This window comes from Ursus maritimus, unplaced genomic scaffold (genome assembly GCF_017311325.1).
Source record: "Ursus maritimus isolate PB19 unplaced genomic scaffold, ASM1731132v1 scaffold_35, whole genome shotgun sequence".
Lineage (NCBI taxonomy): Eukaryota > Metazoa > Chordata > Mammalia > Carnivora > Ursidae > Ursus > Ursus maritimus.
In genome coordinates this window covers 8,652,226-8,668,875 of record NW_024426119.1, presented here as the reverse complement: position 1 = coordinate 8,668,875, position 16,650 = coordinate 8,652,226, and the positions used below count along the sequence as shown (strand labels likewise).

The 16,650-nt window shown below is 37.6% G+C and overlaps 1 protein-coding gene across 7 annotated transcripts in view; it reads right to left on the bottom strand.

Moving 5' to 3' along the window:
* Window positions 1-16,650, bottom strand: part of GANC (glucosidase alpha, neutral C) — a 73,214-nt gene that overhangs the window by 33,296 nt on the left and 23,268 nt on the right. For 6 of the 7 annotated variants that reach the window (XM_008702215.2, XM_008702214.2, XM_008702213.2 and 3 more), the window contains exons 7-12: window positions 11,948-11,993; window positions 9,102-9,168; window positions 7,588-7,684; window positions 6,342-6,522; window positions 5,972-6,125; window positions 298-533 (exon numbers count right to left, since the gene is read on the bottom strand). In XM_008702215.2, the coding sequence (XP_008700437.1) occupies window positions 298-533; window positions 5,972-6,125; window positions 6,342-6,522; window positions 7,588-7,684; window positions 9,102-9,168; window positions 11,948-11,993 (781 nt within the window). Of the gene's footprint in view, window positions 1-297; window positions 534-2,729; window positions 2,833-5,971; window positions 6,126-6,341; window positions 6,523-7,587; window positions 7,685-9,101; window positions 9,169-11,947; window positions 11,994-16,650 lie in introns of those variants that run through there. The other variant, XM_040620500.1, reaches the window with a different exon arrangement.

Sequence of the window (16,650 nt, the reverse complement as noted above, 5' to 3'; positions counted from 1 at the left end):
GACTGATGTTGACACCAGAACCACAGTTTGCTTTTGGGGTATCCATCATATCCCTACAGGGTGGCCACAACAAACGGGACTGAATGCTAGGCCCCGTGATCCTGCTAAGGCAGGGATGGATGGTGGGGCCATCTTTCCACCACTGCTTTCCTGTTATCACAGTTATATATTTGAAGGTACTATTTTCATGGCCATTTTTTATCAGACGGCTCTCCTCCACTATTGTGCCAAGGCCAGTTTTAAAGATGAAACAAGTGCTTTGTAATGCAAAGGTTTCGAAGTGCCGGCTTATTTTACCTTACGGTTTTTGCTTCTGAGCAGCTCTTGCATCCTTCTGGGGTTTGGGAATCTTTTCTTGTCCCAAGTGAAGTACCTTTTGCCCTCGGTGTGCTCTATGTCCAGCCACATGACATCATAAGGAATGTCATGTTCATCAAATCCTGCATCCACTGCTTTTACGTCCTGCTCATCCTCATAGTTCCAGCGGCACTGATGGTACCCCAAGGAGAAGAGAGGGGGCATGGCTTGGGTGCCTGAAAGGGGAAGATGACAACTGAGCCGGCTACCACCACAGTGACAATTACACATTTGATAAACATTTTCTGAATGTCTACAGAGTCTAAGCCCTGAGCTTGGTACCTAGCATATCAAGGAGAAGAAAACATAGTCCTTACCCTCAAGACAGTGACAGTTTGGCTGATGAGGCGGGCATGTGAAGTAACTGCTCCGCTCTGCAGTACAACTGCTCTGTTAAAGGTAGCAGCTTAGGGTTATGGGAGTACAGAGGGGTTGGTAAGTTTCTGCCTACAGTAAAGTGTGGGGTCTTGAAGGCTTCACAGAGGTAGTAACCCTTGGTTTGGACCTTGAAGAACAAATAGGAGGAATCTACTAGAGAGAATGGATAGAACACTTAGGCACAGGGAATAGAAAAGACACAGAGGCAGAGAAGTACATGATAAGCTTTGAGGGTGGTTACACTGTGAGAGAGACCAGTAGAAGATGAAACTGGGGAGGGTCAGTTTGTAAGGGGCCCTGTAGTTCAGGCTAGGAATTCTAAATCTTCTCTTATGGGAAGTCATCAAAAGTTTGGCAAGATGTAACCTTAGCAGACATATGTTTTAGAAAAATTAGTGAGGGAGCAGTGTTGAGACTGACTTGGAAGGAGACTAGCGGCAGGAAAAACTGAAGAAATTATTATCAAGACATTTACTGAACATGGAGGACTTCTGGTCAACTACTTGCATTTATCTCCTTCCCCTTCTAAATTCCCAATAAAATCAGAGTAAAGGAAAGAAAAAAAGAAGAAAGTGACAAGAACAAAGAGAATGAGAGAGGAGTAATTTCAACAAAATTTTGGAAGGTGGCAGGAAGGCGAGGGATGGTAACCATTGAGCAAAGTGAGCGAAGCTCTCACCAGAGTGCTTGTCAGGGGGATATGGATGATAAGAGCTCACCGCTGCTCCCAGAACACTAGCAGATGGGAGACTCCCCCCACCTACTTTCCATCCCCAGTACTAAAGTGCTCCTAGGCAGAACCTTATTCAAAGCCTCCAAAACTAGGACTCACATATAGAAATACAATAAAAGGGTCTCTGAGAAAACAGGGACAATACAAGGCAACAAAGTAAACATCAAAACATCATTAGTATCTTCAGGGAGATGAAAAAAGATATTGCACCAATGAAATAAGAGTAGCATAAGATATTGGGAACAAGGAACAATCAGAGGATGAGAGTATGAAAAAATTAGAAATATAGCACAAATGGAAGGTCTGGAAGATAAAATTGAGAAAATTGCTCAGAAAAAAAGAGAAGGGAGATTGTAAAATGTGGACAGTAGAAAGAGAAAAGGGAAGGGAAGAAATTATCAAAGGAATAATCAAAGATTGTTTTCCAAAACTGAAGGACACATTTCTTAACGTTGAAAGAGTCTACATCTTATAACTACACAATGATTATTTAAAAAGATCCGTATCAAGGCATTTTATTGTCAAATTTCGGAATTTCGGAATATTAGAAACTTCAGAACATATTTCAGGGAGAAAAGACAGATCATATACAAAGAAACAATTCAGAGTGATTTTGGAGCAAGAAGATGGAAGGTAATAGAGAAATGCCTTTGAATTCTGAGAGAAATAATTTTCAATCTAGCCAGCCAAATGATCAATCAGGGGTGAAGGTAGAAAAAGAGATGTTTTTGTACCTGCAATGATGCAAAAAGTGTACCTCTAATGCATACTTTCTTAGGAAACTACCAGAAGATACTACAAACAAAAAACAAAAACAATAACCATGAAAAAGAAAAACATGGAACCAAAAAAGGAGGGCTCTAACACCAGACAACAGCAAACAAAAGTCCTAGCATGACAGCTGTGCAGGGAGCCCGGAGAGAAACAACCCCAATGGGGGCAGGACAGAGAAATCTGGGCGGGAAGTCTCCGGGGAGAAAAATGGAATGAATAAAATATCTGACACTCTTGAGCATTTGAAAAGTATAAACACTAAATATTGATTTAAGCAAAAATGATATAATGATATCAGGAGAGAATAAGGGGGGATATGATTGAGTAAAATCCTCATCAGGAATCAACAGATAATCTATAAGCTTAAAACTTGGTCTTCCTTGGACATGGTCGCAGATTCACTGGTTTTGAAGCATTTTCCTATAAACCAGGCTTTTTCTCCATAATAACAAAGTTGAAAGGGCCTGTAGGTGGGCCTTTACAGTACTTTTTCCTGTATGAGTGTCTTCCCGTGTCCATAAATTGTTGTTTCTCCCATCAAAGCTGGAGTCAAATTCCTCTTCGCCCTGAACGTGGGCTGGACCCAGAGACTTTTAACAGAATGGAGCAGAAGTGATACTGCATTACTTTCATTTGTAACAGCTTTATTGAGGTGTAACTCATATATCATACAATTCACCCCCTTAAAGCTACAATTCAATTTTGGGGGGATATATGGCATTACCATTTTTCAAAAATTGTGGCAAAAATATATAATAAATAAAATTTGCCATTTTAACCATTTTAAAGTGTAAAATTCAGTGGCATTAATTACATTCACATGTAGTATAAGCATTAGCACTAGCTATTTCCAAAACTTTAATATCACCCCCGACGGAAACTATAACCATTAAGCCATAACTTTCCATTGCCCATCTCACCCTCCAGCCTCTGGTAACAGCTAATCCACTTTTCATCTCTTATGAATTTGCCTATTGTAGGTACTTCGTGTAAGTGGAATGATACAGTGTTTGTCCTTTTGTGTCTGGCTTATTTCATTTTGCATAATGCTTTTAAAGTTCATTCATGTTGCAGCCTGTATCTGAATGTCATCTCTTGTTATAACTGAATACTATTCCATTTTATATATTTAACACATTTTGTTGATCTACTCATCTTTGATGGGTACTTGGCTTGTTTCCACCTTTTGGCTACTGTGAATAGAGATGCAACGATCATTGGCATCCAAGTCTCCAGGCAACCAATTTTAGTGGAATTGCTGGGTGTATTAGGGTTCTGCAAAGGAACAGAACTAATAGGATGTGTGTTTGTATGTGTATGTTTATACATATACAGAGAGAGAATGACTGGTTTTAAGAACTGGTTCATGAGATTGTTGGGGCTGGCAGCTCAATTCCACAGGGCAGCCTGGCAGACCAAAGACCCAGGAAGGTGCAGCTTGAGTACAAAGGCAGTCTGGACACGGATTCCTTTCTCTTCAGAGAACCTCACTCCTCTTCTCTTAAGGTTTTCAACTGATTGGATGAAACCCACCCACATTATGGAACGTAATCTGCTTTACTCAAAGTCTATTGCTGTTAACTAATAGTACTGACAGTATAATGTCAACTTAAAAAATAACTTCACAGTGACATCTAGACTAGTGTTTAACCAGGTATCCGGATACCACGACCTAGGCAAGCTGACGCATAAAATCCTATGTTTAGCTTTTTGACGAAATGCCAAACTGTTTCCAGAGCAGCTCAACTACCTTATGTTCCCACCAGCAATGTGTGAGGTTCCAATTTCTCCACATCGTCACCAACCCTTATTATTTTCTATTTTTAAAAAACGTAGCCATCCTAATGGATATTTCATGTGGTTTTGATTTTCATTTCCCTAACGACTAATGATGTTGAACAACTTTTCATGTGCTTATTAATCCAACTGTACATCTTTCAAGAATTGTCTATTCAAGTCTTTGCCCATTTTAGAATTATCTTTTTGTTGTAGAGTTGTATGGGGTCTTTATATATTCTGGATACTAGATCCTCATCAAATGTATGATTTGCAAATACTTTCTCCCATTCTGTTTATTGCCTTTTCACTTTCTTGATAATGTTCTTTGTTGCACAAAAGCTTTTAATTTAAATGAAGCTGAACTTAATCTATTTTTGCTTTCTGTTTGAGTGTCTATTCTAAGTATCTGTTGCCAGATCCAAGGTCATGATGATTTACCCCTGTTTTCTTCTAAGAGTTTTATGGCTTTAGCTCTTATATTTATGTTGCTGATTAATTTTGAGTTTTTCATATATGGTGTTAGGTAGGGTTCCAACTTCACTCTTTGCTCTGGTGGCTATCCAGTTGTTCCAGTACCATGTGTTTAAGAGACTATTCTTTCCCCATTAAGTGGTCTTGAAACTTTGTTGAATCAGTTGGCCACGAATGTATAGGTTTATTTTTGGACTCAGTTCTATTCTATTGGTTTACATGTCTATCCTTATGCCAGTACCACACTGTTTGGATTACTTTATAATAAGTTCTGAAATTAGGAAGTATGAGTCTTCCAGCTTTTTCCCCCCAGGATCGTTTGGCTATTCAGGGCCCCTTGCAATTCCTCATGAATTTGAAGATCAGCTCTCCCACTTCTTCAAAAAATGACTTCTGGAATTTTGGTAGGGATTGCAATGAATCTGTAGATTGCTTTTGGTATACTGTCATCTTGACAACATTAAGACTTCTAATCCATGAACATGGGATGTCTTTCCATTTATTTAGGACTTCTTTAATTTCTTTCAGGAATGTTTTGTAGTTTTTAGTGTGTAAGTCTTTCACCTCCTTGGTTAAATTTATTTCCAGGTAGTTTATTCTTTTGGATGTTATTGTAAATGGAATTATTTTCTCAATTTCTTTTTAGATTGTTCATTGCTGATACACAGAAACACAACTGATTTTGTATGTTGATTATATACCCTGCAACTTTGGTGAATTTCTTTATTAGCTCTGGTAGTTTTTTTGGATTCTTTGGGAGTTTCTAAAATGTTGGATCACATCATCTGTGAATAGATAATTTTACTTCTTCCTTTCCAATTTGGATGCCTTTTATTTCTTTTTCTTGCCTAACTTCTCTGACTGGAACTTCCAGTACAGTGTTCAATAGGAGTGGTGAAAGTGCATAGCCTCCTTGTCTTGTTCCTAATCTTAGGGGAAAGCTTGCAGTTTTTCATCCCTCAATAGGGTGTGAGCTGTGGATTTTTCATAAACGCCTTTTATCATATTGAGGAAGCTTCCTTCTATTCCTAGCCTTCTAAGAGTTTTTATCATGAAATAGTGTTGGATTTTGTCAAATGCTTTTTCTGCATCAACAGAGATGATCTTTTACATCTTTTAAAGATAAAATGCTTTAGTGCTAAAGCCAGTGGTATATTTTAATGGAGAAGAGAACATAGAAAAGTTCAGGTTGGGACACTGATTATCTGAGATAAAGGCAGAGAAAGCCCAGGGCTTAAAGTCTCCAAGGGAAGCAGATGGAGAATATTAGGGATTAGAGAGTGGAGAGTTCTAGCCCCAGTATAGCATTTTACCAAGCTGAATGGGATGAAGGTGGGAGAAGTGCTTGCTTCTTGAAAAGCTTAGGTAAATTGTGTATAAATTCTACATGGTGTGCAACAAATATTAACTTACAGTGATGATACACACAATAGAGGAAATATAATGGAACAAGAGGCTGGCACCTCCACTTGCAAGTACCTGTAAGGTATGAGTACTGCCCGAAGACATCAGAAGGCGTAGGTCCTGTCAGCAGAAAAACATCAATGATTCCACTCTCTGACATCCAGTGCACATCAGTTCGACATCTGACCTTTTGTTTAGCTGCAACAGGGCCCATCTGGGTCAGTGTGTACTAGAAAAAGAATGGAATGAAGTTCTGAAAAATTTCCCTCTAACCTACAATATGTAAGTATCATCCATATGTAAGTAACAGGTACATATTATTAACTTTCATCGATTATACTGCAAAGACTTTGGTGGCAGAGAACTGTCACTACAAAGCCCAGGATTATGACTACACTGGTTTTGTTTCTTATGTAAGACATGCAGCCACGATCCATAAGCTCACCTTTACTGCAGGCTCTGTATTGATCTCCACTAGTGTTTCGGAGGCATTGAGCCAAAAAATGCCTAGAGTTCTGCCTGGTTTGTGGGCCAGGAGATAAGGCACTGAACCATAAATGCCCATTTTGTCATGTATTTTATATCCATATACATCCAAGTTATAAAGACGGTATGCATCACCATCACTGAAACACACAAAGATGGCCCATCATCAGTTACAATCACAGATATAATATTAACGAATAGTATAGCTCCATTCTTCCCTGCAAACACTTGAGTTCTATCCATCTTTCATGGCTCAACTCTTACCACTTCCCTAACCCAACCAGGGTTAATACAGTTCTCCTCCTTTGATTCCTTTGGCATCCCCTCCTGTGACAACTGGCATGCACGGTCTCATATCTTAGATATCTTTTCTGAGTATCTCTTGTGAGGTGAGGACTGTTTCCTGTGAATTCTCCACAACAGCAAGTACACAGTAGATATAATTGGCAAATTTCGCGAGTAATTCTCTGCTGCTAAAACAAAATGACAGATAGTGTCTTAACGTGCTTCCACAGTGCTGAGTAGGGAGAGATGGGGAACTGAATTGGGGTGGGGAGCCCAAAGCTTGGCTTGGTGTGTGAGCAGCACAGTTTCTGATTCACTTGTTACTACACCCATGTATTGACCTGTTGTGTAAACAGCAGCTGAACCCAGCAAACCTGATCAGACTCTGTTTCTCTTTGGTTTTGCTTCCTCTTAATCTGATGTGTCTGGGATTTACTTGTCAATAGTGTTAGTTGGAAATGATCTCCCTGAAGGAATCAAAGGTGACCTGAGATGCCACACTTTTCCATTCTCTGGCTCACTGTCTTTTTTGGTAAAAGACTTTTTCTAGGTCAGTGATTTTCACAGTATATTCTCCCAGGTTGCACAGAGAGGCCTTGAGGGGTGAAGGCAAAACCTGGGGAGGTGGTGTGATAAAGCCATCTCCCCTACTTCACTCACAATAGTTCCGTATTTTTACTTCCTCTGTATATTTTAGGTTCAGCATTACAGTTTTTATAATTCTCAAATTTTTGCCAAAAAAATAAGATAAAAATTGAAAACCACTGCTCTTAAGGTTCTTAAAGATCTACAAGCATCATCAAAGAGGAAAAGGCTAGGCACATACTGACCCAGGCTCAGACAGCTCCCATATTTTCCCTTCAAAAGTTTTCCAGTCCAGAAACCAGAGCATCCTGTAAGAATTTTTGTTTTCACTTTACCTAGTATTTTTAAGTTGGTGTGATTCTGCATGTTGTGGGATCCCGTAGAGATGCTCAAATCCATGCAAGGAGAAATCCAAACCAATGGAGGCAGGACCTATAGGGATCAGGATACTGAGTATTGCTTCTCCATAGGGCAATCAATTAAGGAGAGACTCAGTTACCTATGAGTGTAGCAAGATGACTAGATGAGGGATCGAGAGACCTGAGCTTGCCCTGATCAATCAGTAAATCCCATGTGCGACCTTTCTGTAAGATGTCACATTCAGATGCTGTGAATACAGTATGAATACACAGTATTCACAGTATCTGAATACAAACATGCACAAGGCAAAGTTCTGGTCACTTGTGACTGTTTCCTTAGCTATGCGCTAAAGCTCTCTGTGTCCTCATTTATGGTACATCTCCTTTCTATCTGTAAAATATGGCCATGAAACTTTAGATTTTTTTTTCTAATCTAAATTTTCCTAAAATGTATAGCATGCTTTTTTACATTAGGAAACAAAGGATATTGAGCAATTTTAATCTTCACTAGATAAAAGACAGGGGGTCTTCCTATGATCATTTATTCTTATTGCATACAGGGACTGTAATGTCAAGGGCATCAGAAAGATCTTTCCTGGCTCCTCAAATACCCCTTCCCTGTGATCGTAGATATGTTAGTTTTTTTTTTAAACTAGAGACAAAGTCCTTTATTTAACAATTATTTTAGAGATATGGGAAAAATGCAAGTAACTGGGAGAAGTAACAGACTTAAATTCACTCTTAGGTAAAAGTATTTGACATGAAATTGTCCTTATTTAAAGGAATTTATGGAAAGGGGATGCTACAGAGAAGGTCAAGTAGATTATGATGCTGCAGAAAGGAAAGCCTGATGGCCTCCCTACTAATAAATTTTGGACACGTTGTCAGTCCTGATCATTATACTAAGCTATAGATATAGATGCCAGAACAGAAATTCTCAAGGTGTTAGGGAAGATCTGTTATCCCACTGGTAAGAGGGAGGAGGAAAGTATTTTTTCCAACTCTTTAAGCCCCAAGTATCTGAACTGTGTATCTTAAAGAGACAAACTCTGCCCCCGTCAACCCCACTATCACTAAGTCTAGTGAGAAATGTCACAGATGGGCGTGATACTCATGAGAATGATGGGGAGGCCTGGGAAAGGTTGAGAACCAATGGCTTGCAATGTTAGAACTTCATTTCTCATCACTTGACTCTCATAAAAATAGAATGTGGAATTTGTGGCTCTCTGATACACTGAGTAGTACCAGCAGTGTGCTGACCCAGGCCCCTAACATGAGGCCTATACTTCTCTTACATTCCCCACAAAAGGCACACATTCATTATTTCTCTGTTGCAGTGCATTATGGAAGAATAGAGGACTCAAATCTGAGATTTCTGTTCCCCTTACAGAAATCATTTGTTTGGGTGCCAAGGCTCAAGGGACTTTAGGTAGTGATATTTAGCCATTTTGGCAAGATCTCCTTTAATACTACACCAATTTCAATTTTACCATTCACTTTGACATCCACAAATTTTCCGAATTTCTCCTCCCACAGGCCCAGATCCTCTTGGTCTTCCTGATGGCACAAAAAAAGGAGCAAATTGAGTTTATACACTGCAACAAATGTGGTTACCACAATAGCACATTTTATTTGGATTGTTAAAAAATTAGACTGAGAAAATGAGTCTATCTTTTAAAAGACCTGTTTGTGATGTCAGTATATGTACTAAATTTTATCTGTGTTCTATATAAATGCCAGTAATCATCCTCCTTATGAACTGCAGCTGAGATGAATATAATTTTTTATTGTGGTAGAATAGACATAACATAAAATTACAATTTTAACTATTTTCCACTTTAAACATTTTATTTATTTATTTATTTAAGTAATCTCTACACCCAACGTGGAGCTCGAACTCATGACCCTGAGATGAGGAGTCACATGCTCTACCAACTGAGCCAGCCAGGCCCCTCCCCACTATTCTTTTTTTCATTTTTACCATGTTAAAGTGACATTAAGTATATCCACATTGTTGTGCAACTACCATCACCATCCATCTCCAGAACTTTTATATCTTCCCAAAATCTCCATACCCATTAAACAATAACTCCCCATACCTTCCACCCCCAGCATGTGATAACAACCATTCTGCTTCCTGTCTGTGCGAATTTGACAACTGCGAATACTGCACATAACTAGAATCATGCAGTACCTGTCCTTCTGTAACGGGCTTATTTCACCTACTATAATGTCTTCAAGATTCACCCATGTTGTAGCATGTGTCAGAATTTCCTTCCTTTTTAAGGTTGACTAACAGCCCACTGTATGTATATACCACATTTCGTGTGTGCATTCATCTGTCAATGACTGGGGTTGCTGGACTGCTTTCACCGTTTGGCTACTGTGAATGATGCTGCCAAGAACACAAGCATACAACTATTTGAGTCCCTGCTTTCCCTTTCGGATATAAATCCGTAAGTGAAACTGCCGGACCATATTGTAATTCTATGTTGAATTTTCTGAGGAACTGCCTCCCTGACATGAGTATCTTACATGGTCCAAAATGATGTGAAAGCACTTTGAAAAATGCAGTCTTTACAAAAGTTAGATTTTTAAAAGTCTTTTTTCTTGTAAACACGTGAGGCAAGAATAATTAAAATCAAATAACTGAGGTCAAGAAGCAAACATTTTGGTTGAGATGGGTACTTCCCCACCCTGCTTCAATTAGCCAAACTACTTAAGAAGTCAAGACTGCTCAGGTTCACAAACTTTTGATGTAGAGCTAATAAACTTTCTCGGCTTTACAGGCTTCCTTTCTCGGCTTCACAAGTTTCCTTCTTCTTCTCTGGTAGAATGAAAAAGTTTTCAAAAATTGTGTGTGTGTGAAATGCATGTTTCTTTTAAAAAATGAGCCCCTTGCCCATTTCTAGGTAGTTTCTTCATAATCATAAGCTTCTGTAAAGTGAGGCTCTGTGTGCATGTATGTTTACATGACATCTGAATTCTTAATGTAGGGACTACTATCCTTGTCTGTGGGTGGGCTTTAAAGTTTGTGAACTCCCTCAAACAGTATTAAAATTTTGTTCTACAGAGATGGCTCATAGCTTTCATCAGATTCTTGCAGGGACATCTATGACACAAAATCACAATCTAAGCTATCTACTTAGAGGTCTCCCCAAAGCTGATTGGACATGTTGTCACAAAATTATGTAAGGCTATGTCTTAGTTGTCCTTCTCTATTTGAAAATGGGAAAAATATTCTCTCTCATAATCATCAGCATGGGTCAAGTTTTCAAGAGGAAGAAGCATGTCCTTACTGCACTGGAAATATTTTTCACCATTCTTGGTGGTCATACCTACTGTCAGGGATCCTTCAAAGACGCACGTGGCTTTGGATGAAGAGATTTCTGGAATGCCCATTTTCCATAATTTAGCTAAAATAATCTTTTAAAAACAGACACCAGACCACATAGCTCTGCTGCTCACAACCTTTCCATGGTTTTCCTTTGCCCTTAGGTTAAAGTCCAAAAAGGTTAACAAGAAATAGAAGAATGCCAGCTCCATGGTAATGGGGGACTTTGATTTATTCAATGATACATCTCCAATTCCTTGAACAGTGCCTGGCATATAGGAAATACTCAACAAATGTTTGTTGAATGCAAGAATTATTATAAGACTTCCCACAGAATTGCCCTGCCTATCTCTCTGGACTTGTTAGACAACACCTTTACCTTTGTTTTTCTTTCCCCTACTAAAAAGTCTACATATTTTTAAAATTTCTTCAAATGTCCTCCTTCCTACCTCAAGGTCTTTGAATATGAAATTCCTTCTATCTGGAATATTCTTTTCCCACCTTTTGACTAGCTAATGTACCCTCATAATCAGTTTTGGTTGGAAAATCATTTCCTTCAGGAGGTCTATCTTGACCCTCCTCTTGGGCAAATTCCTCGTCATATTCTCCTATAGCACTCTTCTGTCACACTTCTCATGCTTACACTTGGTCAGCGTCCATCTTTCCCCTTAGATTCTAAGATTCATGAGGACAGGCTGGGATTTGTTTTATCCACTGCTGATTCTCCTTGTCTAGCATAATTTTTTGAACTGGGACAAAAGCAGACACTCAGGAATTACCTGTTTTATGAATGAATGAATGAATGAATGAATACAGAATAGACAAATAAATGAAAGAATGAGATGACAAGGTGAGCAAAAGAGACAGGTGGTCCCATTTATATGCAGTATAGTATTTATCAAGTACCCGTCTGTAAGAGGAAGGGAACAGAACAATTATATTCCACATCATAATAATGGCGAAAGAGATTTAAAAAAACATGAACTGCTCAATCTAGATTACCTGAGAAGCGTCAACTGATGTGTCCTCCTTATTTTCTTTGGTAGCTCTGTTTTAATATAAATAAAGTCGGTTCACTCATGGGAAGACTGACAGAATTTTGTTCAATGATAAAGATTTTAATTTCCAAATTTTGAGACCCCATTAATTATATCTTTCAACTTATTAAAAATAATGTCATTACAAAAATAAGTTTATGAAACTGAACATTTATGATGAACATTAACCCAGTAGCTTAATTTATACATGTAATACAGAATCCACTATTGAAACAAAACATAGGCAAGCAAGGTAGAACACAGCTGCCCTCACCCAGTTTTACCCTAGTACAGAGCAACGTACTGTGCCGTGGCAACTTATTCTACCACATACAGTTGGATTTGGGTGCTCATTTCTCCCCATTCGTAGCAATACTGGACCTTGTACACTTTTAAAATCTTTGCCGATCTGAAATTTTAGAAAAGACTTTCCTGCCTCCTGACAGTGTTCTGATGGAGTCTCAAAATTTTTACTTTAGCTGCCGTATCAATGCATTGATTAGCATGGATTTTGTAAAATAGGATTTTAAAAACTGGAATGTAATTTGTTAAACAAAAAACCCCTCATTAAACAAAAAAGAATTTTTAGAAAAGACAATACATTTCAATATGAATTTCTTTCACTAAAGCTGTAAACTGTTTTTTTTTTAAAGATTTTATTTATTCATTTGACACAGAGAGAGAGAGAGAGAGAGAGAGACAGCCAGCGAGAGAGGGAACACAAGCAGGGGGAGTGGGAGAGGAAGAAGCAGGCTCCCAGCAGAGGAGCCTGATGTGGGGCTCGATCCCAGGACTCTGCGATCACGCCCTGAGCCGAAGGCAGATGCTTAACTACTGAGCCACCCAGGAGCCCCTGTAAACTGTTTTTACAGTAAGTGGTGTTTCTGTTTCTTCTGTGAATTGTCTATGCATCCATATTATATGTGTAAAATACATGTATGAATATGGAAGGGTATATAATGTAACTTCAGAGGTTAAAGAATAAAACTAAAGTGAAGAACTGTGAACACACATAAGGAACAGAGATGACTTGTTCCTTCGGAGTTCCTGTGTGCCTCTCCTCAAATGTATCATCCACCTCCTCCCCCTACCCTTGAGGTAACCACTTTCCTAAATTTTGTGTGAAATTATCCCCTTGCTGTTCTTTATAGCATTCCCACAAGTGTATAAGTTCTCAAACATATATCTGGTTTTGCCTTTAAAATTTTTTTTTTATACAAAGAGAGATATACTGTAACATACTTTTTTCACTTTATTTTTATTTTGGGGGGGGAATCTTGTTTTAATTTGCAATTTCCTAATGCGATATGATGTTGAACATCTTTTCACGTGCTTACTTGACATTTATGTATCTTTTTTGGTAAGGTGTCTTTATAGCTCTTTTGCACACTTCAAAGTTGGGTGATCATTTTCTTATTGTTGAATTTTAAGAGTTCTTTGTATATTTTGGGTAGCAGTCCTTTATCTGATGCATGTTTTGCAAATATTTCTTCCAAGTCTGTGGCTTGTCTTCTCATTTTGTTGGCACTGTTTTTCACAGAGCAATAGTTTTTAATTTTAATGAAGCCCAATTTATCAGTTATTTCTTTTATGGATCCTGCCTTTGGTAGTGTATTAAAAAATCATTTCCATACCCAAGGTCATCTAGGTTTTCTCCTTTGTTATCTTCTAGGAGTTTTATAAAAAGTTTTGTTATTTGACATTTAGATCTATTTTTGTGAAGGTCTATGCCTAGATTCATTTTTGAAATATATTTTTAATTCAAGTATAATTAACACACAGTGTTACATTAGTTTCAGGTATACACAGTCTAATGTTTCAACACTTCTATACATTATTCAGTGCTCATCATAAGTGTACTCCTAATGCCCTTCACCCACTTCACCCATCCCCCAACCCACCTCTCCTCTGGCAACCACCAGCTTACTCTCTACATTTAAGAATCTGGGTTTTGTGGGGTTTTTTGTCTCTTTTAATTTGTTCATTTGTTTTGTTCCTTATAATCCACATATGAGTGAAATTATTAGGTATTTGTCTTTCTCACACTGACTTATTTCACTTAGCATTATACCTTCTAGATCCAACCATGTTGCTGCAAATGGCAAGATTTCATTCTTTTTTTATGGCTAATATTCCATTGTGTGTGTACATATATATGTATATACCACATCTTCTTCATTCATCTATGGATGGACACTTGCGCTGCTTCCATATCTTGGCTATTGTAAATAAAGCTGCAGTAAACAAAGGGGTGCATGTATCTTTTTGAAATAGTGTTTTGTTTTCTTTGGGTAAATACCAGTAGTCAACGCTATTTATTGAAGAGACTGTCTTTTCAGGAACTGTATGTTTCTGCTTCCTTTGTTGAAGAGTAATTACCTGTATATGCATGGATTTATTTCTGGACTCCATTCTGTTCCATTGATCTATGTTTTTGTTTTTGTTCCAATACCAGGCTCTTTTGATTACTATAGCTTTGTAGTATACTTTGAAATCAAGGGATATGATATCTCTAGCTTTGTTCTTTTTCAAGATTGCTTTGGCTATTTGGAGTCTTTGTGGTTCTATACAATTTTTAAGATTATTTGTTCTATTTCTGAGAAAAATTTCATTGGTATCATGACAGGGATTGCATTCAATCTATAGACTGCTTTGAGTAGTGTGATATTTTAACAATATTAATTCTTGCAATCCATGAGCACAGTCTTTCCACTTGTGCTGTCTTTCAGTTTCTTTCATGTCTTACAGATTTTAGAGTTCAGGTCTTTCATCTCCTTGGTTACATTTATTCCTAGGTATTTTATTCTTTTTGATGCAATTGTAAATGGGATTATTTTCATAGTTCATTATTAGTATATAGAAATTTCTGTATATTAATTTTGCATCCTGCAACTTTAGTGAATTCATTTATTCTAGTAGTTTTTTGGTGGAGTCTAGCATTTTCTATATACAGTATCATATAGTCTGCAAATAGTGACTGTCTTACTTCTTTTCCTACTTGGATTTTCTTTTTTTTCTTTTTCTTTCTTTCTTTTTCTTCTTTCCTTTCTTTTCTTCTTCCTTCCTTCCTTCCTTCCTTTCCCTTCCTTCCTTCCTTTCTTTCCTTCCTCCCCCCACCCCTCTCCCTCTTTCTTTCTTTGTGTTTATTGCCGTGGCTAGGACTTCCAGTACTGTTGAATACAAGTGCAAGAGTGGGCAACCTTGTCTTGTTCCTGTTCTAAGAGAAAAAGCTTTCGGCTTTTCACTGTTAAGTATGATGTTAGCTATGGGTTGCCATATATGGCATTTATTATTTTGTGGCAGGTTCCTTCTATACCAACTTTGTTGAAAGTTTTTACAATGAATGGAGGTTGAATTTTATTGAATTCCTTTTCTGCATCTATTGAGATGATCATGTGATTTTTATCCTTATTTTTGTTAATGTAGTGTATCATGTTGATTAATTTGTGGATACTGAACCATCCTTTCATCCCTGGAATATTCAGTCCCATTTGATCATGATGTATGGTTCTTTTAAAGTATTGTTGAATTTGGTTGGTAATGTTTTGCATAGGATTTTTATATCAATGTTTATCATGAATATTGGCCTCTAATTTTCTTTTTTAATGATAGGTAATGGCCTTACAGAATGAAGTTGGAAGCATTCAATCCTCTTCAATTTTTTGTAATACTTTGAGAAGAATAGGTATTAACTTTTCTTTAAATGTGTTGTAGAATTTGCTTGTGAAGTCGTCTAGTCCTGGACTTTTGTTTGCTGGGAGCTTTTGGATTACTGATTCAATTTAATTACTGGTAATTAGTTCAAATTTTCTATTTCTTCTTGATGTAGTCTTGGAAGACTATTTTAGGAAAGTATCCATTTCTTCTAGGTTCTCCTATTTGCTGGCATGTAATTGCTTATCATGGTCTCTTATGGTCCTTTGTATTTCTGTGGTATTGACTGTAACTTCTCTTTCACTTGATTTTGTTTATTCGAGCCCTCTCTTTTTCTTGGTGAGTCTGGATGAAGGCTTATCGATTTTATCTTTTCAAAGAACCAGCTCTTCGTTTCATTGATCTTTCTATGAAGTCTATTTCTTTTATTTCCACTCTGATCTTTATTATTTCCTTCCTTCTAAGAACTTAGGGCTTTGTTTTGCTTTTTGTAGTTCCTGTAGGTATAAAGTTACAATGTTCATTTGAGACTTTTATTTCTCAAATGAGGTAGGCCTGTGTTGCAATAAACTTCCCTGTTAAAACTACTTTTGTTGCAACCCACAGATTTTGGACTACCGTGTTTCCACTTGCATTTGTTTCTACGTATTTTTTTTACTTCCTCTTTATTTGTTGACATATTAGTTGTTTCGTGGTATGTTGTTTAGCCTCCACATGTTTGTGGGTTTTTTTATTTTCCAGTTTTCTTCTTGTACTTGATTTCTAGCTCCTTAACATTATAATTGAAAAATATGCTTGATAAAGATTTCAACCTTCTTAAATTTATTGAGACTTGTTTTGTGGCTTAATATGTGATCTAAACTGGAGAATGTTCCATGTCCACTTGAAAAGAATGTATATTCTGCTGGTTTGGGATGGAATGTCTATACGTGCATGTATGGTGTATAAAGTTCATCTGGTCTAATGTGTCATTTCTTGTTGGGTCTTTCCCTTTATCATTATGTGATGGCCTTG